The 24,575-nt window shown below is 48.7% G+C and overlaps 1 protein-coding gene across 1 annotated transcript in view; it reads left to right on the plus strand.

The window, feature by feature from the left end:
- The window catches only part of BCORL1 (BCL6 corepressor like 1), a 145,756-nt gene that overhangs the window by 101,831 nt on the left and 19,350 nt on the right, over nucleotides 1–24,575 (plus strand). Inside the window, 3 exon segments of the mRNA XM_077484877.1 lie at nucleotides 2,221–2,595; nucleotides 7,071–7,291; nucleotides 9,001–9,222. Coding sequence (XP_077341003.1) covers nucleotides 2,221–2,595; nucleotides 7,071–7,291; nucleotides 9,001–9,222 — 818 coding nt within the window.

The raw sequence follows: 24,575 nt of genomic DNA on the forward strand, positions 1-24,575 counted from the left end.
TCCGAAATGAAACGTGGCCACACGTGGCACGCGCAGGTTACATTTTACAGCTTTGCACCCGTTGGAGTCGGGGAAATGTCATTGGATGCTATCTCTCTACAGGTTTTCATATCGCAACTAATGGAAGATTCAATAGCGGGAATCATGAAATATTATTATGCTTTCGTTTTGGCAGAAAGTATCACCAGCAAAAGCACGGAAGAAGGGAGATTTGTACAACCTCCTGAAACCCGTTGGATTTTTCTTGACGAGTTTAAAAAAATAAATCACTCTGGACTTTTTTTTTTTTTATGTGGAAAGGCACTTTTAGCCTTTATTTTGTATTCAAGGCTTCCTGTGGACCATCCACAGAGGTTCTAGGATAAACAGAACTCATAAGTTCAGTATATAAAAATTCATAGCCTTTTAAGGAACTTTTTATTTATTTTGTATTTTTTGTATGTTTCAAAACAGAGGAACCCTTGAAATAGTTTTCCGGTCTCGGGGAACCCCTGCTAAAAATTAGAAATCTACAACTCATGGTACATTAGTGTGATGGTCAGTGGGAAGACTGGTCCTTACACTTGTGGTCATTGGGAAGAATTACCTCCTTACAGATGGCTAAAAAGATCAATGGTGTCGGTGGGAACTTATCCGAGAGGCAGAAATTGCCCAATGCTGAAGGAACCCCTAGCAACCTCTGGAGGAACCCTAGGGTTCCACGGAACCCTGGTTGAGAATCACTGCTCTAAATGAACACCAGGTGCAATAAAAAAAATGTGAGCATACAAAAGGGGAGCACACCATGCTCATAGTCCTCCTCCATACAGAAAGGACCCTAGCCCTGATCCCCTGGTGCTCAAGATTCCTGATGGGGACTGGGATACTAATGGTTCACCCAGCTGAAACCAGGTGGACCCCATTCTTTAAGGGACCTGCCAAGGCAAAGTCCACCCAAGTACTAAGTGGGGCCCTCCCTGACGGAGACTGGGGTACTCGTGGTCCACCCGGCTGAAACCAGGTGGACCCCATTCTTCAGGGGACCTGCTGAGACAAGGTATACCCAAGTACTAGATGAGGCTTCCCCTGACAGAGACTGAGGTACTCGTGGTCCACCTGACCGAAACCAGGTGGACCCTTATTTTACGAGAGACCTGCCAAGGCAAGGTCCACCCAAGTACTAGGTGGGGCTCTCCCTGACGGGGACTAGGGTACTCATGGACCAACTGGCTGAAATTAGGTGGGCACCATTCTTCAAGGGACCCGCCAAGACAATGTCCACCCAAGTACTGCATGGGGCTTCCCCTGACGGGGACTGAAGTACTCGGGGTCCACCCTGCTTAAAGCAGGTGGACCTCATTTTACGGGGTACCTGCCGATGCAAGGTTTGCTCACGTACTGGGTGGGGCTCTTCCTGATGGGGTCTGGGGTACTCGGGGTCCACCCAGCTAAGACCAGGTGAACGCCATTCTTCAAGGGACCTGCTGAGGTATAGTCCATCCAAGTACTAGGTGGGACTTAACAATGAACGGGGCACTCATTTTCCACCCTGCCGAAACTAAGTGGACTACATTTTTCAGACGATCTGCCAAGTCAAGGTTCACCCAAGTGCTAGGTGGTGAGATCCCATGGGAGGGAGAGAACCTGACCATAAGGCCACATGCCCCCCTTCCCTAAAACATTCAGGGCAAGTACAAGAGCCTACCACCTACTAATCAGGGGTGAGTAAAGTGGCATAAGTGTTTTGCAAAATAAAGAATTGCCGAGGAGGGGCAAAGTGCAATACGATGGCTGGGCTTCCAGACAGAAATAAAATGCCTCTGGGCTTGGCCCAGGAGGTAGGAGCCTTTTAGATGCATACCTCACTTCCTGTCCCAGACATCCAACAGGAAGTGTGCAGAAAGTATAGAAACTTTTTGATTCTTATTGTTATTTGTGTCCTCATTGGTTAGATTTCCCTTCTTGTTTGGTCCCTAACATAGTAAATCTCCTCAATGGAAGGTATTCTAGCCCATCCCCAATCTATGTATAATGATAAAAAAAAAAAAATGCCTGAAGATCCTGATAATATTTAATTCTTATTAAAATAAGCAAAATTTGTGAAAATGTTATATTTTTTTTAAAACATTTATAATAGTATTGCTTAAAAACCATGCAAAAGTGGAGTTGAATCTCTGCATGGTTTCTTATCCTGCCGGCAGGTAACTTTTGGCTTCTCTGATATTGTGATGTCATCCACAGAGCCTTTCCCGACCGAGGAGGAGGAAGATGAAGATGGAGAGGAAGAGGAGACGGGTTCCCCTCGTAAAAGACGGAGAGTAAGAAGGCCGTACAAAGGGTGTCGGACACGTAGGTTCGCCTCCATTAAGGAGGAGCCCGAACCGGAGCTGATCACCCCGCTGCTGCAGGATTCCTGGGAGATGTCCAGCAGAGGCCTCAACGCTGGTAAATCCACGACCATCTCCGAGCCGGACGATGAAGGGGGCGCCGATGGTACGTTAAGGCGGAGGAAGAGGAGGAGGCAGAAGAACCGTAAATACCAGAATGGGGAATACCTTACAGAGAAGGAGGAGGAAGAGGTGTCTCAGTGTTTCCGGAGGAGACGGTCCCGGACAGGTGGGTCTCATCGAAGGTTGGATTGCCATCACTTCTATACACCTAAATAGAATAGAAAAAAAATAAATAATCTTCATTCCAAGGTCAAAAATTAACATTTCTAAAATATAAATCTGCACTGTTATAATAGTAGAGTTCAGGGCTGGCTATGAGTGCTGTTATTTACTTGTATTCCCTCCCTGTTAAAGTAGACCTTCCTTGCCTACACAAGTCTGTGCAGGAAGGTTGATACAATGAAGAGCTTGCTGGACGTATGGTTGACAGTCCATTTATTTTATAGTGTTTTTATTTTTTTATTATTTTGGAGATGGCCAACGTGATTTAGGGGCTTTACCAATCCCCCTGGGGTGGAATAAAGCTGGACTGACATGGGTACCTTTTTGGAAAGATTTTTGTAGCAAGGACTTGCTCTGCTTGCCAGACTAGCAGCTGACCAGCTTTCATTTTTATGTCCTTGGAGTTGGACTTGAACTCCTTTGCTGCCACCGACGTAGACATTACATCGGTGGCAGCGGGGGAGGGGGCTACACACACTCCCAGCCCATTCGCTTCCACGTATTCCAGTAACAATTGTCCCACCAGGTCCCCGTGTCGCTCTCCCCAGAGATCTGCGTTCCATCAGCTTCATTGGAGGAAAGGTGAAACATCCCTGATTTCTCATTAAAGAGAACCTGTCACCAAAAAATCATCACATAAGGCACTTTTGTCCCCCCTATGCAATGTATAAAAAAATAAAATTTGGGGAAAAAAAATAAAGTGTAAAAAAAAAAAAAAAAAAAAAACATTGTAAAAACCAACATAGAAAAAATAAAAAAAATGCACAAATTGAAAATGCACAATCCTATATCCACAGTTTATTCAGAAGAAGGTGACACCCAGCAAAGCATGATCCGATTTGTTTCGACAGGGGAAAAATAATCCTTCCTGATCCCCCGAACAGGCAATCGGATATTCCCTGGATCAACTATACCTATAAGATATTGGTATCCCATCCCATCGGTGTCGCACCAATTAGAACAGTGCCATTGCCTCCAATAGGCTGCGACTTGATCTTTCAAATCGCATGACAAAACGCTCCAATGTGAACCTAGGCTTAATCTCTTTTCCTCCAGAGGTATAGAGCGCCCCCTTGTCCTCTGTGATGACCTTAAGGTAGAGCCGTGTTTCTCAATTCCAGTCCTCAAGGCGCCCCAACAGGTCATGTTTTCAGGATTTCCATCGGATTAAATGGCTGTAGTAATTACTAATGCAGTGAAACTGATCCAATCACCTGTGCAAAATAATGGGAAGCCTGAAAACATGACCTGTTGGGGGCGCCTTGAGGACTGGAGTTGAGAAACACTGAGGTAGATAACTTCACAACATTCACTATATGGGACCTTCTTATGTATTTATACATGGTGATCATATCCCCCCCCCCCCTTTATTTATACATGATGATCATATCCTCCCCCCCCTTATGTATTTATACATTGTGATCATATCCCCCCCCCCCCCTTTATTTATACATGATGATCATATCCTCCTTCCCCCTTATGTATTTATACATTGTGATCATATCCCCCCCCCCCCTTTATTTATACATGGTGATCATATCCCCCCCCCCTTATGTATTTATTTATACATGGTGATCATATCCCTCCCTTATGTATTTATACATGGTGATCATATCCCCCCTTATGTATTTATACATGGTGATCATATCCCCCCTTATGTATTTATACATGGTGATCATATCCCCCCTTATGTATTTATACATGGTGATCATATCCCCCCCTTATGTATTTATACATGGTGATCATATCCCCCCCTTATGTATTTATACATGGCGATCATATCCCCCCCCTTATGTATTTATACATGGCGATCATATCCCCCCCTTATGTATTTATACATGGCGATCATATCCCCCCCCCTTATGTATTTATACATGGCGATCATATCCCCCCCCCCCCTTATGTATTTATACATGGCGATCATATCCCCCCCTTATGTATTTATACATGGCGATCATACCCCCCCCCTTATGTTTTTATACACAGCGAGCATACCCCCCCCCCCCTTTTGTATTTATACATGGAGGTCATACCCCCCCCCCCTTATGTATTTATACATGGGGATCATATCAACCCCCCCCTTAATCTCCCTCTCAAGAGAGAATACATTCAGTTCAGCTAATCTTTCCTCTTAGCTTTGGGTGGAGCTCTGCTTTTAAGGTTTGACATGTTGGGTATCTATTTAATTGGCATATGCTCGTCTTTTTCTGTTTTATCAAAGAAATGGGATAATTTCTTGCATAAGTGAGCCCTAAAATTAGAGTCGTTTTGCATTTCCTAAACCGTTCTGCTATTACATGACACAGAAATTGGAACTACTGTGCTTTTTTGGTTTTTCTTTTACTGTATTGCTAACACAAGGGAGTGAACAAAGCCCCCTTGTGATAGCCGGTGACTGGTGCTTTTTATGGAGACATCAGGGATCTATTAGACCCCCTGATGTCTCCTCAGCCCTTCAAACCAGCTGATCAAACACAGATTGAGTTTGATCAGCTGCTTTTCTGGCTGTAATAGCCCAGGGAATGACACCTGAAACCGGAAGTGACAAAATGTTCATCTCTTCTTCCTTCATTTGTCAGAGGAGATGGGGGAACAGATGTTCCTCCATCTCCTCTGTGTGAAGCCGTCTTGACTGAATGGGAGATCCCAGGAGGGCGGGGGGGGATACTGTAAAAGTGATTGTGTAGCTGTAAAGCCACCCAGATCACTTATACAGGATCTCACAAAAGTGAGTACACCCCTCACATTTTTTTAACTATTTTATTCCATCTTTTCATGTGACAACACTGAAGAAATGACACTTTGCTACAATGTAAAGTAGTGAGTGTACAGCTTGTATAACAGTGTAAATTTCCTGTCCCCTCAAAATAACGCAACACATTAATGTCTAAACCGCTGGCAACAAAAGTGAGTACACCCCTAAGTGAAAATGTCCAAATTGGGCCCAATTGGCCATTTTCCCTCCCCGGTGTCATGTGACTCGTTAGTTTTACAAGGTCTCAGGTGTGATTGGGGAGCAGGTCTATTAAATTTGGTGTTATCGCTCTCACTCTCTCATACTGGTCACCGAAAGTTCAACATGGCACCTCATGGCAAAGAACTCTCTGGGGATCTGAAAAAAAGAATTGTTGCTCTACATAAAGATGGCCTAATCTATAAGAAGATTGGCAAGACCCGGAAACTGAGCTGCAGCATGGTGGCCAAGACCATACAGCGGTTTAACAGGACGGGTTCCACTCAGAACAGGCCTCGCCATGGTCCACCAAAGAAGTTGAGGTCACGTGCTCAGCGTCATATCCAGAGGTTGTCTTTGGGAAATAGACGTATGAGTGCTGCCAGCATTGCTGCAGAGGTTGAAGGGGTGGGGGGTCAGCCTGTCAGTGCTCAGACCATACGCCGCACACTGCATCAAATCGGTCTGAATGGCTGTCATCCCAGAAGGAAGCCTCTTCTAAAGATGATGCACAAGAAAGCCCACAAACAGATTGAAGACAAGCAGACGAAGGAGATGGATTACTGGAAGCATGTCCTGTGATCTGATGAGACCAAGATAAACTTATTTGGTTTAGATGGTGTGAAGCGTGTGTGGGGGCAACCAGGTGAGGAGGACAAAGACAAGTGTGTCTTACCTACAGTCAAGCATGGTGGTGGGAGTGTCATGGTCTGGGGCTGCATTAGTGCTGCCGGCACTGGGGAGCTACAGATCATTGAGGGAACCATGAATGCCAACATGTACTGTGACATACTGAAGAGCATGATCCCCTTCCCTGGGCCACAGGGCAGCATTCCAAGATAACGCCCTCAAACGCACCTTCAAAACAACCACTGCCTTGCTAAAGAAGCTGAGGGTAAATGTGATGGACTGGCCAAGCATGTCTCCAGACCTAAACCCTATTGATCATCTGTGGGGCATCCTCAAACAGAAGGTGGAGGAGCGCAAGGTCTCTAACATCCACCAGTTCCGTGATGTCATGGAGGAGGGGAAGAGGACTCCAGTGGTGACCTGTGAAGCTCTGGTGATCTCCATGCACAAGAGGGTTAAGGCAGTGCTGGAAAATAATGGTGGTCACACGAAATATTGACACTTTGGGCCCAAATTGGACATTTTCACTTAAGGGTGTACTCACTTTTGTTGCCAGCACTTGGTTATAGATCAATTTTACAGAAAGAAATAGTTTGGAGTCTAAAAAAAGGTTTTCTTGCCTTGTGGTTGGGGTGAGGGAAGTTTGAGGATTGTGGAGTTTACCTTTTACATGGAATGATGTAATCGGGATTATGTTGGGACACGTAGCGAATCCCACAGTATATGATCACAATGGTTCTGTTGTCTTCATGCGTCCTGCAGTGATATCACTCAAGTGGTTTTCAGCATTGCCTATCCTTTATTTCATCTTTTTTTTTTATTTTTTTTTATTTTAGGCCCCTATAAAAGGAAGTTATCACCAGACAGGTCCTGCGAGTCCTTCAAAACCAAGAGCTCGCCATCTTCCCGGGACAAACTGAGACAAGGCTTCTCCAAAGGCAGCCCGGAGAACTTCGCCTCGGCACAGAGCATCGAAAAACCCTCCGGGAAACGCAAGTGCAAAACGAAACACCTGGGAGGAGGAGGAGGAGGAGGAGGCACGGATGAGGAGATGAAGGTAGAACACTAAGAGAAGACCTCCTTGTGGGTCTAGCAGAGTCATTGCCAGCTGGGGCTTCTATAGACTGTGATGTAGATACATGGATTGAATAACCATTAGCTGACCAGCGACATACCCGTACGTCACTGGACTTCACGTGGTTATACCTGGATGTTGCCTGCAGGTGCAGGCATCATCCTGGTACTGTTTATTTGAGGCCAATGGTTGGCTGTCTTGTAAAAGCAATCCTAGCGGCTAACTAGCCACTGGATTGTTTCTACAAGCAGCATGAGGGGAGGCGCCTCCTGACGCCTGGCTTTCTGAGGATCTCCCCGGGACCCAGGCGACCAGCCAACACTGGGGTGATTAGAGAGCCGAACAAAGACCACATCAGCTGTGTTCGGAGAAGGTAACATGGAAGCAATGACCAGACCTCTCTTCCTGGTTAACGGCGCCATTTTCAGAACTCAAAAGCATTAGAAAAAAACACGGATCTTGGCGTGATCGAATGCTTTTAAGGGCAGAGGAGGAATTTTGGAGTTTTTTTATAGACCCCAGATATCTCCATAAAGAGCACCGGTCACATGCCTATTGCTGCCACAAGAGATTTATTGTGACAGCAATAAGTGATCAAAAAAAACTGAAAGTGACCATGTAAAAATAGAGAAGTACTAGGTGTACCCCCCATCTGCAAGGCCCAAGCAGGTACTGGGTGTACCCCCCATCTGCAAGGCCCCAGCAGTACTGGGTGTACCCCCCATCTGCAGGGTCCAGGCAGTACTGTGTGTACCCCCCCATCTGCAAGGCCCAAGCAGTACTGTGTGTACCCCCCCATCTGCAAGGCCCAAGCAGTACTGGGTGTACCCCCCCCCATCTGCAGGGCCCAGGCAGTGCTGGGGGTACCCCCATTTGCAAGGCCCAGGCAGTGCTGGGGGTACCCCCATTTGCAAGGCCCAGGCAGTGCTGGGGGTACCCCCATTTGCAAGGCCCAGGCAGTGCTGGGGGTACCCCCATTTGCAAGGCCCAGGCAGTGCTGGGGGTACCCCCATTTGCAGGGCCCAGGCAGTGCTGGGGGTACCCCCATTTGCAGGGCCCAGGCAGTACTGGGTGTACCCCCCCATCTGCAAGGCCCAAGCAGTACTGTGTGTACCCCCCCATCTGCAAGGCCCAAGCAGTACTGGGGGTACCCCCATTTGCAAGGCCCAAGCAGTGCTGGGGGTACTCCCATTTGCAAGGCCCAGGCAGTGCTGGGGGTACCCCCATTTGCAAGGCCCAGGCAGTGCTGGGGGTACCCCCATTTGCAAGGCCCAGGCAGTGCTGGGGGTACCCCCATTTGCAGGGCCCAGGCAGTGCTGGGGGTACCCCCATTTGCAGGGCCCAGGCAGTGCTGGGTGTACCCCCATTTGCAAGGCCCAGGCAGTGCTGGGTGTACCCCCCAAAAGTATCACAGATCGTACTTGATTGTTTTTGTTGCAAGGTCACTAATACTGCTACAATCACCTCAAGCACTCAGACTAGCGAGAATTCAGTTCATTGTCGTCCTAGATTGTAAGCTTTAACAAGCAAGCAGGGCTCTCGTATTCCTACTGTATTAAACTGTATTGTAATTTACTGTCAGCCCTCATGTTGTAAAGCACTCTGTAAACTGTCAGCGCTATATAAATCCTGTATAATAATAGTACAAATAGTTCAGAACTTCCCTGAACACATTTCTCATCCTATCGTAGGGGAAGGGACGTCGGAGCTTGCAATCCCCTAAGTCCTCTCCTATGAAGTCTCCAAGGAAGGGCAGCGAACCCGGGACCCCGCACAGATCTCGGCGTAGTGGTGCTCTGGGCTCCGGCGACACTCCCGGCGGTCAGCCGATACCGCCAGAAGCCAGGAAACTGATTGTGAATAAGAACGCAGGAGAAACGCTGCTACAGAGGGCGGCCCGGCTCGGGTACAAGGTGGGAGAAAATCTACTGTCTGTGTACCATCCATGCTGTGTGCACAGTCCATGCTGTGTGTGTGTACAGTCCGTGACGTGTGTGTGTGTGTGTGTGTGTGTGTGTGTGTGTGTGTGCAGTCCGTGATGTGTGTGTGTGTGTACAGTCTATGCCGTGTGTGCGTGTGTGTGTACAGTCTATGCCGTGTGTGTGTACAGTCTATGCCGTGTGTGTTGGTGTGTGTACAGTCTATGCCGTGTGTGTGTGTGTGTACAGTCTATGCCGTGTGTGTGTGTGTGTGTACAGTCTATGCCGTGTGTGTGTGTACAGTCTATGCCGTGTGTGTGTGTACAGTCTATGCCGTGTGTGTGTGTGTACAGTCTATGCCGTGTGTGTGTGTGTGTGTGTGTGTACAGTCTATGCCGTGTGTGTGTGTGTACAGTCTATGCCGTGTGTGTGTGTACAGTCTATGCCGTGTGTGTGTGTACAGTCTATGCCGTGTGTGTGTGTACAGTCTATGCCGTGTGTGTACAGTCTATGCCGTGTGTGCGTGTGTGTGTGTACAGTCTATGCCGTGTGTGTGTGTGTGTACAGTCTATGCCGTGTGTGTACAGTCTATGCCGTGTGTGTGTGTGTGTACAGTCTATGCCGTGTGTGTGTGTGTGTGTGTGTACAGTCTATGCCGTGTGTGTGTGTGTGTGTGTACAGTCTATGCCGTGTGTGTGTGTGTACAGTCTATGCCGTGTGTGTGTGTGTACAGTCTATGCCGTGTGTGTGTGTGTACAGTCTATGCCGTGTGTGTGTGTGTACAGTCTATGCCGTGTGTGTGTGTGTACAGTCTATGCCGTGTGTGTGTGTGTACAGTCTATGCCGTGTGTGTGTGTGTACAGTCTATGCCGTGTGTGTGTGTGTGTGTGTGTACAGTCTATGCCGTGTGTGTGTGTACAGTCTATGCCGTGTGTGTGTACAGTCCATGCGTGTGTGTACAGTCTATGCCGTGTGTGTGTGTGTACAGTCTATGCCGTGTGTGTGTGTGTACAGTCTATGCCGTGTGTGTGTGTGTACAGTCTATGCCGTGTGTGTGTGTGTACAGTCTATGCCGTGTGTGTGTGTGTGTGTGTGTGTACAGTCTATGCCGTGTGTGTGTGTACGTGTGTGTACAGTCCATGCCGTGTGTGTGTGTACAGTCTATGCCGTGTGTGTGTACAGTCTATGCCGTGTGTGTGTGTGTGTACAGTCTATGCCGTGTGTGTGTACAGTCTATGCCGTGTGTGTGTGTGTGTACAGTCTATGCCGTGTGTGTGTGTGTGTACAGTCCATGCCGTGTGTGTGTGTGTGTACAGTCTATGCCGTGTGTGTGTGTGTACAGTCTATGCCGTGTGTGTGTGTGTGTGTGTGTACAGTCTATGCCGTGTGTGTGTGTACAGTCTATGCCGTGTGTGTGTACAGTCTATGCCGTGTGTGTGTGTGTGTGTACAGTCTATGCCGTGTGTGTGTGTGTGTACAGTCTATGCCGTGTGTGTGTGTGTGTACAGTCTATGCCGTGTGTGTGTGTGTGTGTACAGTCTATGCCGTGTGTGTGTGTGTACAGTCTATGCCGTGTGTGTGTGTACAGTCTATGCCGTGTGTGTGTGTGTGTGTGTACAGTATGCCGTGTGTGTGTGTACAGTCTATGCCGTGTGTGTGTATGTGTACAGTCTATGCCGTGTGTGTGTATGTGTACAGTCTATGCCGTGTGTGTGTATGTGTACAGTCTATGCCGTGTGTGTGTGTGTGTGTACAGTCTATGCCGTGTGTGTGTACAGTCTATGCCGTGTGTGTGTGTGTGTGTACAGTCTATGCCGTGTGTGTGTGTACAGTCTATGCCGCGTGTGTGTACAGTCTATGCCGCGTGTGTGTACAGTCTATGCCTTGTGTGTGTGTGTGTACAGTCTATGCCGTGTGTGTGTACAGTCTATGCCGTGTGTGTGTGTGTGTGTGTGTGTACAGTCTATGCCGTGTGTGTGTGTGTACAGTCTATGCCGTGTGTGTGTGTGTACAGTCTATGCCGTGTGTGTGTGTGTGTGTGTACAGTCTATGCCGTGTGTGTGTGTGTGTGTGTGTGTGTGTGTACAGTCTATGCCGTGTGTGTGTGTGTGTGTGTACAGTCTATGCCGTGTGTGTGTGTGTGTGTGTGTGTGTGTGTGTACAGTCTATGCCGTGTGTGTGTGTGTACAGTCTATTGCGTGTGCGTGTGTGTACAGTCTATGCCGTGTGTGTACAGTCTATGCCGTGTGTGCGTGTGTACGTACAGTCTATGCCGTGTGTGTGTACAGTCTATGCCGTGTGTGTGTGTGTGTGTACGTACAGTCTATGCCGTGTGTGTGTGTACGTACAGTCTATGCCGTGTGTGTGTGTACGTACAGTCTATGCCGTGTGTGTGTGTACAGTCTATGCCGTGTGTGTGTGTACGTACAGTCTATGTACACACACACACACACGGCATAGACTGTACACACACACACACGGCAGTCTATGCCGTGTGTGTGTACAGTCTATGCCGTGTGTGTGTGTACAGTCTATGCCGTGTGTGTGTGTACAGTCTATGCCGTGTGTGTGTGTACAGTCTATGCCGTGTGTGTGTGTACAGTCTATGCCGTGTGTGTGTGTGTGTACAGTCTATGCCGTGTGTGTGTACAGTCTATGCCGTGTGTGTACAGTCTATGCCGTGTGTGTGTGTGTGTACAGTCTATGCCGTGTGTGTGTGTACAGTCTATGCCGTGTGTGTGTGTGTGTGTACAGTCTATGCCGTGTGTGTGTGTGTGTACAGTCTATGCCGTGTGTGTGTGTGTGTGTGTGTACAGTCTATGCCATGTGTGTGTGTGTGTGTGTGTGTACAGTCTATGCCGTGTGTGTACAGTCTATGCCGTGTGTGTACAGTCTATGCCGTGTGTGTACAGTCTATGCCGTGTGTGTGTGTGTACAGTCTATGCCGTGTGTGTGTGTGTGTGTACAGTCTATGCCGTGTGTGTGTGTGTGTGTACAGTCTATGCCGTGTGTGTGTGTGTACGTACAGTCTATGCCATGTGTGTGTACAGTGTGTGTTGGTGTGTGTGTGTGTGTGTACAGTCTATGCCGTGTGTGTGTGTGTGTACAGTCTATGCCGTGTGTGTGTGTGTGTGTGTACAGTCTATGCCGTGTGTGTGTGTGTACAGTCTATGCCGTGTGTGTGTGTGTGTGTGTGTGTACAGTCTATGCCATGTGTGTGTGTGTGTGTGTGTACAGTCTATGTCGTGTGTGTGTGTGTGTACAGTCTATGCCGTGTGTGTACAGTCTATGCCGTGTGTGTACAGTCTATGCCATGTGTGTGTACAGTGTGTGTTGGTGTGTGTGTGTGTGTGTGTACAGTCTATGCCGTGTGTGTGTGTGTGTACAGTCTATGCCGTGTGTGTGTACAGTCTATGCCGTGTGTGTGTGTGTGTACAGTCTATGCCGTGTGTGTGTGTGTGTGTGTGTACAGTCTATGCCGTGTGTGTGTGCACAGTCTATGCCGTGTGTGTGTGTGTACAGTCTATGCCGTGTGTGTGTACAGTCTATGCCGTGTGTGTGTGTGTACAGTCTATGCCGTGTGTGTGTGTACAGTCTATGCCGTGTGTGTGTGTGTGTACAGTCTATGCCGTGTGTGTACAGTCTATGCCGTGTGTGTACAGTCTATGCCGTGTGTGTACAGTCTATGCCGTGTGTGTGTGTGTGTACAGTCTATGCCGTGTGTGTGTGTGTACAGTCTATGCCGTGTGTGTGTGTGTGTACAGTCTATGCCGTGTGTGTACAGTCTATGCCGTGTGTGTGTGTGTGTACAGTCTATGCCGTGTGTGTGTGTGTGTGTGTGTGTACAGTCTATGCCGTGTGTGTGTGTGTGTACAGTCTATGCCGTGTGTGTGTGTGTGTACAGTCTATGCCGTGTGTGTGTGTGTGTGTACAGTCTATGCCGTGTGTGTGTGTGTACAGTCTATGCCGTGTGTGTGTGTGTACAGTCTATGCCGTGTGTGTGTGTGTACAGTCTATGCCGTGTGTGTGTGTGTGTGTGTGTACAGTCTATGCCGTGTGTGTGTGTACAGTCTATGCCGTGTGTGTGTACAGTCTATGCCGTGTGTGTGTGTGTGTGTGTGTACAGTCTATGCCGTGTGTGTGTGTGTGTGTGTGTACAGTCTATGCCGTGTGTGTGTGTGTGTGTACAGTCTATGCCGTGTGTGTGTGTGTGTACAGTCTATGCCGTGTGTGTGTGTGTGTACAGTCTATGCCGTGTGTGTGTGTGTGTACAGTCTATGCCGTGTGTGTGTGTACAGTCTATGCCGTGTGTGTGTGTGTGTGTACAGTCTATGCCGTGTGTGTGTACAGTATGCCGTGTGTGTGTGTGTGTACAGTCTATGCCGTGTGTGTGTGTGTACAGTCTATGCCGTGTGTGTGTGTGTGTGTACAGTCTATGCCGTGTGTGTGTACAGTCTATGCCGTGTGTGTGTGTGTGTGTGTGTGTGTACAGTCTATGCCGTGTGTGTGTGTACAGTCTATGCCGCGTGTGTGTACAGTCTATGCCGCGTGTGTGTACAGTCTATGCCGTGTGTGTGTGTGTGTACAGTCTATGCCTTGTGTGTGTGTGTGTACAGTCTATGCCGTGTGTGTGTACAGTCTATGCCGTGTGTGTGTGTGTGTGTGTGTGTGTGTGTGTACAGTCTATGCCGTGTGTGTGTGTGTACAGTCTATGCCGTGTGTGTGTGTGTACAGTCTATGCCGTGTGTGTGTGTGTACAGTCTATGCCGTGTGTGTGTGTGTACAGTCTATGCCGTGTGTGTGTGTGTACAGTCTATGCCGTGTGTGTGTGTGTGTGTGTGTGTACAGTCTATGCCGTGTGTGTGTGTGTGTGTGTGTGTGTACAGTCTATGCCGTGTGTGTGTGTGTGTGTGTACAGTCTATGCCGTGTGTGTGTGTGTGTGTGTGTACAGTCTATGCCGTGTGTGTGTGTGTACAGTCTATTGCGTGTGCGTGTGTGTACAGTCTATGCCGTGTGTGTACAGTCTATGCCGTGTGTGCGTGTGTACGTACAGTCTATGCCGTGTGTGTGTACAGTCTATGCCGTGTGTGTGTGTGTGTGTGTACGTACAGTCTATGCCGTGTGTGTGTGTACGTACAGTCTATGCCGTGTGTGTGTGTACGTACAGTCTATGCCGTGTGTGTGTGTACAGTCTATGCCGTGTGTGTGTGTACGTACAGTCTATGTACACACACACACACACACGGCATAGACTGTACACACACACACACGGCAGTCTATGCCGTGTGTGTCTACAGTCTATGCCGTGTGTGTGTGTACAGTCTATGCCGTGTGTGTGTGTACAGTCTATGCCGTGTGTGTGTGTACAGTCTATGCCGTGTGTGTGTGTACAGTCTATGCCGTGTGTGTGTGTGTGTACAGTCTATGCCGTGTGTGTGTACAGTCTATGCCGTGTGTGTGTACAGTCTATGCCGTGTGTGTGTGTGTGTGTACAGTCTATGCCGTGTGTGTGTGTGTGTACAGTCTATGCCGTGTGTGTGTGTGTGTACAGTCTATGCCGTGTGTGTGTGTGTGTACAGTCTATGCCGTGTGTGTGTGTGTGTGTGTGTACAGTCTATGCCGTGTGTGTGTGTGTGTGTGTGTACAGTCTATGCCGTGTGTGTACAGTCTATGCCGTGTGTGTACAGTCTATGCCGTGTGTGTGTACAGTCTATGCCGTGTGTGTGTGTGTGTGTGTGTGTGTGTACAGTCTATGCCGTGTGTGTGTGTGTACGTACAGTCTATGCCATGTGTGTGTACAGTGTGTGTTGGTGTGTGTGTGTGTGTGTACAGTCTATGCCGTGTGTGTGTGTGTGTACAGTCTATGCCGTGTGTGTGTGTGTGTGTGTACAGTCTATGCCGTGTGTGTGTGTGTACAGTCTATGCCGTGTGTGTGTGTGTGTGTGTGTGTACAGTCTATGCCATGTGTGTGTGTGTGTGTGTGTACAGTCTATGTCGTGTGTGTGTGTGTGTACAGTCTATGCCGTGTGTGTACAGTCTATGCCGTGTGTGTACAGTCTATGCCATGTGTGTGTACAGTGTGTGTTGGTGTGTGTGTGTGTGTGTGTACAGTCTATGCCGTGTGTGTGTGTGTGTGTACAGTCTATGCCGTGTGTGTGTACAGTCTATGCCGTGTGTGTGTACAGTCTATGCCGTGTGTGTGTACAGTCTATGCCGTGTGTGTGTGTACAGTCTATGCCGTGTGTGTACAGTCTATGCCGTGTGTGTGTGTACAGTCTATGCCGTGTGTGTGTGTGTGTACAGTCTATGCCGTGTGTGTGTGTACAGTCTATGCCGTGTGTGTGTACAGTCTATGCCGTGTGCGTGTGTGTACAGTCTATGCCGTGTGTGTGTGTGTGTGTGTGTGTGTGTGTGTACGTACAGTCTATGCCGTGTGTGTGTGTGTGTACGTACAGTCTATGCCGTGTGTGTACGTACAGTCTATGCCGTGTGTGTGTGTACAGTCTATGCCGTGTGTGTGTGTACGTACAGTCTATGTACACACACACACACACGGCATAGACTGTACACACACACACACGGCAGTCTATGCCGTGTGTGTGTGTACAGTCTATGCCGTGTGTGTGTGTACAGTCTATGCCGTGTGTGTGTGTACAGTCTATGCCGTGTGTGTGTGTGTGTGTGTGTACAGTCTATGCCGTGTGTGTGTACAGTCTATGCCGTGTGTGTGTGTACAGTCCATGCCGTGTGTGTGTACAGTCTAGGCCGTGTGTGTGTACAGTCTATGCCGTGTGTGTGTGTGTGTACAGTCTATGCCGTGTGTGTGTGTGTACAGTCTATGCCGTGTGTGTACAGTCTATGCCGTGTGTGTACAGTCTATGCCGTGTGTGTGTGTGTGTGTACAGTCTATGCCGTGTGTGTGTGTACAGTCTATGTCGTGTGTGTGTGTGTGTACAGTCTATGCCGTGTGTGTACAGTCTATGCCGTGTGTGTGTACAGTCTATGCCGTGTGTGTGTGTGTGTGTACAGTCTATGCCGTGTGTGTGTGTGTACAGTCTATGCCGTGTGTGTGTGTGTACGTACAGTCTATGCCATGTGTGTGTACAGTGTGTGTTGGTGTGTGTGTGTACAGTCTATGCCGTGTGTGTGTGTGTACAGTCTATGCCGTGTGTGTGTGTGTACAGTCTATGCCGTGTGTGTGTGTGTGTGTGTACAGTCTATGCCGTGTGTGTGTACAGTCTATGCCGTGTGTGTGTACAGTCTATGCCGTGTGTGTGTGTGTGTGTGTGTACAGTATATGCCGTGTGTGTACAGTCTATGCCGTGTGTGTGTGTGTGTGTACAGTCTATGCCGTGTGTGTGTGTGTGTGTGTGTGTGTGTGTGTGTACAGTCTATGCCGTGTGTGTGTACAGTCTATGCCGTGTGTGTGTACAGTCTATGCCGTGTGTGTGTGTGTACAGTCTATGCCGTGTGTGTGTGTGTACGTACAGTCTATGCCATGTGTGTGTACAGTGTGTGTTGGTGTGTGTGTGTACAGTCTATGCCGTGTGTGTGTGTGTACAGTCTATGCCGTGTGTGTGTGTGTACAGTCTATGCCGTGTGTGTGTACAGTCTATGCCGTGTGTGTGTACAGTCTATGCCGTGTGTGTGTGTGTGTGTGTGTACAGTATATGCCGTGTGTGTACAGTCTATGCCGTGTGTGTGTGTGTGTGTGTACAGTCTATGCCGTGTGTGTGTGTGTGTGTGTGTGTGTGTGTGTACAGTCTATGCCGTGTGTGTGTGTGTACAGTCTATGCCGTGTGTGTGTGTGTACGTACAGTCTATGCCATGTGTGTGTACAGTGTGTGTTGGTGTGTGTGTGTACAGTCTATGCCGTGTGTGTGTGTGTACAGTCTATGCCGTGTGTGTGTGTGTACAGTCTATGCCGTGTGTGTGTGTGTACAGTCTATGCCGTGTGTGTGTGTGTACAGTCTATGCCGTGTGTGTGTGTGTGTGTGTGTACAGTCTATGCCGTGTGTGTGTACAGTCTATGCCGTGTGTGTGTACAGTCTATGCCGTGTGTGTGTGTGTGTGTGTGTACAGTATATGCCGTGTGTGTACAGTCTATGCCGTGTGTGTGTGTGTGTACAGTCTATGCCGTGTGTGTGTGTGTGTGTGTGTGTGTGTACAGTCTATGCCGTGTGTGTGTGTGTGTACAGTCTATGCTGTGTGTGTGTGTGTGTGTGTACAGTCTATGCCGTGTGTGTGTGTGTGTACAGTCTATGCCGTGTGTGTGTGTGTGTACAGTCTATGCCGTGTGTGTGTGTGTGTACAGTCTATGCCGTGTGTGTGTACGTACAGTCTATGCCGTGTGTGTGTGTGTACAGTCTATGCCGTGTGTGTGTGTGTGTGTGTGTACAGTCTATGCCGTGTGTGTGTGTACAGTCTATGCCGTGTGTGTGTGTGTGTGTGTGTGTACAGTCTATGCCGTGTGTGTGTACAGTCTATGCCGTGTGTGTGTGTGTGTGTGTGTACAGTCTATGCCGTGTGTGTGTGTGTGTGTACAGTCTATGCCGTGTGTGTACAGTCTATGCCGTGTGTGTGTGTACAGTCTATGCCGTGTGTGTGTGTGTGTGTACAGTCTATGCCGTGTGTGTGTGTGTGTGTGTACAGTCTATGCCGTGTGTGTGTACAGTCTATGCCGTGTGTGTGTACGTACAGTCTATGCCGTGTGTGTGTGTGTGTACAGTCTATGCCGTGTGTGTGTGTGTGTGTGTACAGTCTATGCCGTGTGTGTGTGTACAGTCTATGCCGTGTGTGTGTGTACAGTCTATGCCGTGTGTGTGCGTGTGTGTGTACAGTCTATGCCGTGTGTGTACAGTCTATGCCGTGTGTGTACAGTCTATGCCGGGTGTGTGTGTGTGTGTACAGTCTATGCCGGATGTGTGTGTGTGTGTGTGTGTGTGTACAGTCTATGCCGTGTGTGTGTGTACAGTCTATGCCGTGTGTGTGTGTGTGTGTACAGTCTATGCTGTGTGTGTGTGTTTACAGTCTATGCTGTGTGTGTGTGTTTACAGTCTATGCTGTGTGTGTGTGTTTACAGTCTATGCTGTGTGTGTGTGTTTACAGTCTGCCGTGTGTGTGTGTGTGTAGTCTATGCCGTGTGTGTGTGTGTGTGTGTGTGTAGTCTATGCCGTGTGTGTGTTTTGTGTGTGTGTGTGTAGTCTATGCCGTGTGTGTACAGTTTATGCCGTGTGTGTGTGTGTGTGTGTGTGTACAGTTTATGCCGTGTGTAGTCCATGCCGTGTATGTTCTGATCTAGGCTGGAAAAAGATTGGGACGGGCTGTTTTTTAAAGAATAACGCCAGATCAAGTACTGCGCATGCTGCACAAGATCTGGTGCATGCGCCATACATTATCTGTAGTGGCATGATATTGCTCCATACCAGGGTACCCCAGAGTACATATGGCACATGAGCTGTACGTGATCTGGTGCCCCGATCTAATACGGCGCATGCGGGAGATCAGGTGAGGTGTCCCTGGAAGGCAGTGTTGATGTGGCCCTCCCAAGGTGCTCATGTGCAGTCAGGGCCACGTGACCATTGCTTCCAGGAAACTGGAGGATAAAATCCTAATCCTTTCATCTAAATCAGGGTCTTCACGCTATGGTTCATGGGCCACACCCAGCCTGCTACAAGATTTTACCCGGACCTCAGCTAGCGTCTCCTTAAAGAGGAACCTCCCGTGGTTTTCTTTCTTCACAAACAATATAGCAGCTGACTTTTAAAAATTAGGTACTTACCAGTGCCCTGGGGTCCAGCGTGGTCTTCCCACAGCCAAAGGTCCTTACTGCCTCAGGTCCCTGGCGCCTACTTGAATATGGGAGCTGACTGTGGTTTCCTGAGGAACGGCTCCATACTGAGCATGTGTGAGCTTGCATGGCTCCTTGTGCATGGTCCTGCGGCCTCTTGGGACATGTGATGCAGAAGAGGAGGGGGTTTGATGGGGACCCTGATGTAAGGGGGGGCACTAAGGGGGACCCTGGTGTAAGAGAGGGCTCTGATGGAGACCTTTATGCAAGGAAGGGGTTGTGATGGGCACTAGGGATGAGCTCAGGCGTGTTCGCATGGACCACGTTCTGAGCCCGCCAGGAAGTCAGCGCAGTGCTGCGCTAATCACAGGCAGTGAGACATTGCCCCGATGAGCGGCTGCAGAGATCGGGAAATGTCTCGCTGCCTGTGATTAGCTCAGCGGTGCACCGACTTCCTGGCAGGCTCTGCACGTGGTCCATGCGAACACGCCTGAACTCCTCCCTAATGGGCACCCTGATGTAAGAGGAGGCTCTGATGGGGACCCTGATGTGTGTGTACAGTCTATGCCATGTGTGTGTGTGTACAGTCTATGCCATGTGTGTGTGTGTACAGTCTATGCCGTGTGTGTGTGTGTACAGTCTATGCCGTGTGTGTGTGTGTGTGTGTGTACAGTTCATGCCGTGTGTGTGTGTGTGTACAGTCTATGCCTTTTGTGTGTGTACAGTCTATGCCTTGTGTGTGTGTGTACAGTCCATGCCTTGTGTGTGTGTGTGTGTACAGTCCATGCCGTGTGTGTGTACAGTCCATGCCGTGTGTGTGTACAGTCCATGCCGTGTGTGTGTACAGTCCATGCCGTGTGTGTGTACAGTCCATGCCGTGTGTGTACAGTTCATGCCCTGTGTGTGTACAGTCCATGCCGTGTGTGTGTGTACAGTCCATGCCGTGTGTGTGTACAGTCCATGCCGTGTGTGTGTGTACAGTCCATGCCGTGTGTGTGTGTACAGTCCATGGCGTGTGTGTGTGTGTGTACAGTCTATGGCGTGTGTGTGTACAGTCTATGGCGTGTGTGTGTACAGTCTATGGCGTGTGTGTGTACAGTCTATGCCGTATGTGTGTGTGTGTGTGTGTGTGTGTGTGTGTGTACAGTCTATGCCGTGTGTGTGTGTGTGTGTGTGTGTGTGTACAGTCTGTGTGTGTGTACAGTCTATGCCGTGTGTGTGTACAGTCCATGGCGTGTTTGTGTGTGTACAGTCTATGCCGTGTGTGTACAGTCTATGCCGTGTGTGTGTGTGTGTACAGTCCATGGCGTGTGTGTGTACAGTCCATGGCGTGTTTGTGTGTGTACAGTCTATGCCGTGTGTGTACAGTCTATGCCGTGTGTGTGTGTGTGTACAGTCCATGGCGTGTGTGTGTACAGTCCATGGCGTGTGTGTGTGTGTACAGTCCATGGCGTGTGTGTGTGTGTACAGTCCATGCCGTGTGTGTGTGTGTACAGTCCATGCCGTGTGTGTGTGTGTGTGTACAGTCCATGCCGTGTGTGTGTACATGCCGTGTGTGTACAGTACATGCCGTGTGTGTGTGTGTGTGTGTACAGTACATGCCGTGTGTGTGTGTGTGTGTGTGTTTACAGTACATGCTGTGTGTGTGTGTGTGTACATGCCGTGTGTGTGTGTGTACATGCCGTGTGTGTGTGTGTGTACAGTCCATGCCGTGTGTGTGTGTGTGTACATGCCGTGTGTGTACATGCCGTGTGTGTGTGTGTGTGTGTACAGTCCATGCCGTGTGTGTGTGTGTGTACAGTCCATGCCGTGTGTGTGTGTGTGTACAGTCCATGCCGTGTGTGTGTGTGTGTACAGTCCATGCCGTGTGTGTGTGTGTACAGTCCATGCCGTGTGTGTGTGTGTGTGTGTACAGTCCATGCCGTGTGTGTGTGTGTGTACAGTCCATGCCGTGTGTGTGTGTACAGTCCATGCCGTGTGTGTGTGTGTGTGTGTACAGTCCATGCCGTGTGTGTGTGTGTACAGTCCATGCCGTGTGTGTGTACAGTCCATGCCGTGTGTGTGTGTGTACAGTCTATGCCGTGTGTGTGTGTGTGTACAGTCTATGCCGTGTGTGTGTGTGTATGTGTACAGTCTATGCCGTGTGTGTGTGTGTGTACAGTCTATGCCGTGTGTGTGTGTGTGTACAGTCTATGCCGTGTGTGTGTGTGTGTGTACAGTCTATGCCGTGTGTGTGTGTGTGTGTACAGTCCATGCCGTGTGTGTGTGTGTGTGTACAGTCCATGCCGTGTGTGTGTGTGTACAGTCCATGCCGTGTGTGTGTGTGTACAGTCCATGCCGTGTGTGTGTGTGTACAGTCTATGCCGTGTGTGTGTGTGTGTGTACAGTCTATGCCGTGTGTGTACAGTCTATGCTGTGTGTGTGTGTGTGCAGTCTATGCCGTGTGTGTGTGTGTGTGTACAGTCTATGCCGTGTGTGTACAGTCTATGCTGTGTGTGTGTGCAGTCTATGCCGTGTGTTTGTGTGTGTGTGTGTACAGTCTATGCCAGGGCTTGACAAATTTGCTTGGAATCTAGGAGCCAGCTAAAAAAGTTAGGAGCCAGGTCGGTAACGGCAATCCAGACCTGTCCCTGGCCTGACATGGAGACGAGTGAGGGGAGGATAGCGCGGCCCCCCCACCTGTCTCCATGTCATTGCCCATAGCTCTTAGAGGGACATTTTTTTTTTTTTTATTTATTTTTTTCAAATGACAATTTTTTTATTTTATTTTATTTTTATTGCATTTTAGTGTAAATTTGAGATCTGAGGTCTCTCTGACCCCAGATCTCATATATTTAAGAGGACCTGTCCTGTTTTTTTCAATTACAAGGGATTTTTACATTCCTTGTAATAGGAATAAAAGTGACAATTTTTTTTTTTTAAAAGCACAGTGAAAAAATAAAAATTTAAAATAAGAAAAAAAAAATGTTTTAAATGCGCCCTGTCCTGCCAAGCTTGCGTGCAGAAGCGAACGCATACGTGAGTAGCGCCCGCATAGGAAAGCGGTGTTCAAACCACACATGAGGTATCGCTGCGTTCGGTAGAGCGAGAGCAATAATTCTAGCCCTAGACCTCCTCTGTAACCCAAAACGTGCAACCTGTAGAATTTTTTAAACGTCGCCTATGGAGATTTTAAAGGCTAAAAGTTTGTCGCCATTCCATGAGCGGACGCAATTTTGAAGCGTGACATGTTGGGTATCAATTTATTCGGTGTAACATTATTTTTCACAATATAAAAAAATTGGGCCAACTTTACTGTTATATTTAATTAAAAAAATAAGACTTTTTCCCCGAAAATGCGCTTGTAAGTCCGCTGCACAAATACGGTGTGACAGACAGTATTGCAACGACCACCATTTTATTCTCTAGGTTGTTAGAACTCCTAAACACACACACATATACATATACATATACATATACATATATATATATATATATATATATATATATATATATATATATATATATATATATATATATATATACACACACACTTTTTTTTTTTTTTTTTTTTATTCTAAGTAAAGGTGAGATGGGTGGGCAGTGAAAGCTTCATTAGCATCGCTGGCTGTCATACCAACAGCCACCACTAGATGGCGCCAGATTACAGAACTAAACATAGGACCACAGAAGGCCTCAAAGCCGCGGCCTCAATTACCGGCCGGCGGCGGCGCGGCCCGACACGATCACGCCAGGGGGGGTGGAAGGAGACAGGATACCCCCGCTGTGCTGCCCCAGGCGCCAGATCACAAATTCTAGTCGCCAATGCGATCTGGCGCCCGGGGTTTGTCGAGCCCTGGTCTATGCCGTGTGTGTGTACAGTCTATGCCGTGTGTGTGTGTACAGTCTATGCCGTGTGTGTGTGTACAGTCTATGCCGTGTGTGTGTGTACAGTCTATGCCGTGTGTGTGTGTACAGTCTATGCCGTGTGTGTGTGTACAGTCTATGCCGTGTGTGTGTTTACAGTCTATGCCGTGTGTGTACAGTTCATGCCGTGTGTGTACAGTTCATGCCGTGTGTGTACAGTTCATGCCGTGTGTGTACAGTTCATGCCGTGTGTGTACAGTTCATGCCGTGTGTGTACAGTTCATGCCGTGTGTGTGTGCAGTTCATGCCGTGTGTGTGTACAGTTCATGCCGTGTGTGTGTACAGTTCATGCTGTGTGTGTGTGTGTACAGTCTATGCCGTGTGTGTGTGTGTGTGTGTGTGTGTGTGTACAGTTCATGCCGTGTGTGTGTGTGTACAGTTCATGCCGTGTGTGTGTGTGTGTACAGTCTATGCCTTGTGTGTGTGTGTGTGTGTGTGTGTACAGTCTATGCCGTGTGTGTGTGTGTGTGTGTGTACAGTCTATGCCGTGTGTGTGTGTGTGTGTACAGTCTATGCCGTGTGTGTGTGTGTGTGTGTGTACAGTCTATGCCGTGTGTGTGTGTGTGTACAGTCTATGCCGTGTGTGTGTGTGTGTGTGTGTGTGTGTACAGTTCATGCCGTGTGTGTGTGTGTACAGTTCATGCCGTGTGTGTGTGTGTGTACAGTCTATGCCTTGTGTGTGTGTGTGTGTGTGTGTACAGTCTATGCCGTGTGTGTGTGTGTGTACAGTCTATGCCGTGTGTGTGTGTGTGTACAGTCTATGCCGTGTGTGTGTGTGTGTGTGTGTACAGTCTATGCCGTGTGTGTGTGTGTGTACAGTCCATGCCGTGTGTGTGTGTATGTACAGTCCATGCCGTGTGTGTACAGTCCATGCCGCGTGTGTGTGTACAGTCCATGCCGTGTGTGTGTGCGTGTGTGTACAGTCCATGCCGTGTGTGTGTGTACAGTCCATGCCGTGTGTGTGTGTGTACAGTCCATGCCGTGTGTGTGTGTGTACAGTCCATGCCGTGTGTGTGTGTACAGTCCATGCCGTGTGTGTGTGTGTGTGTGTGTGTACAGTCCATGCCGTGTGTGTGTGTGTGCGTGTGTGCAGTCCATGCCGTGTGTGTGTGTGCGTGTGTGCAGTCCATGCCTTGTGTGTGTGTGTGAGGAGGCTCTGATGGGGACCCTGATGTAAGAGGAGCCTCTGATGGGGACCTTGATGTAAGAGGAGCCTCTGATGGGGACCCTGATGTAAGGACATCTTTAATAGGGATGTTGATGTAAGGAGGGTCTCTGATGGGGACCCTGATGTAAGAACAACTTTAATAGGGGTGTTACTGTGAGGAGGGGCTCTGACGGGGAACCTGATGTGAGGGGGGTGGCTCTAAAGGGGACCTTGATGCAAGGAGGGGTTGTGATGGGCACCCTGATGTAAGAACAACTTTAATAGGGGTGTTTGATGTAAGGGGGGCTCTGATGGAGGCCCTGATGTGTGTGTGTGTGTGTGTGTGGGGGGGGGGGGGGGGCGCCCTGATGTAAAAGGAGACTCTGTTGGGAACCTGATGTAAGGAAGGGCTCTGATGGCCAATTTTCTCAGCTTATGAATACTTGCTAATATGCAATGTGGCCCTTGTACTGAATAGTTTTGGGCCCCCTGGCTCTAAGAAG

This window comes from Lithobates pipiens, unplaced genomic scaffold (assembly GCF_037356315.1).
Source record: "Lithobates pipiens isolate NorthernLeopardFrog02 unplaced genomic scaffold, aLitPip1_a1.2 Scaffold_1, whole genome shotgun sequence".
In the NCBI taxonomy this organism is placed as follows: domain Eukaryota; kingdom Metazoa; phylum Chordata; class Amphibia; order Anura; family Ranidae; genus Lithobates; species Lithobates pipiens.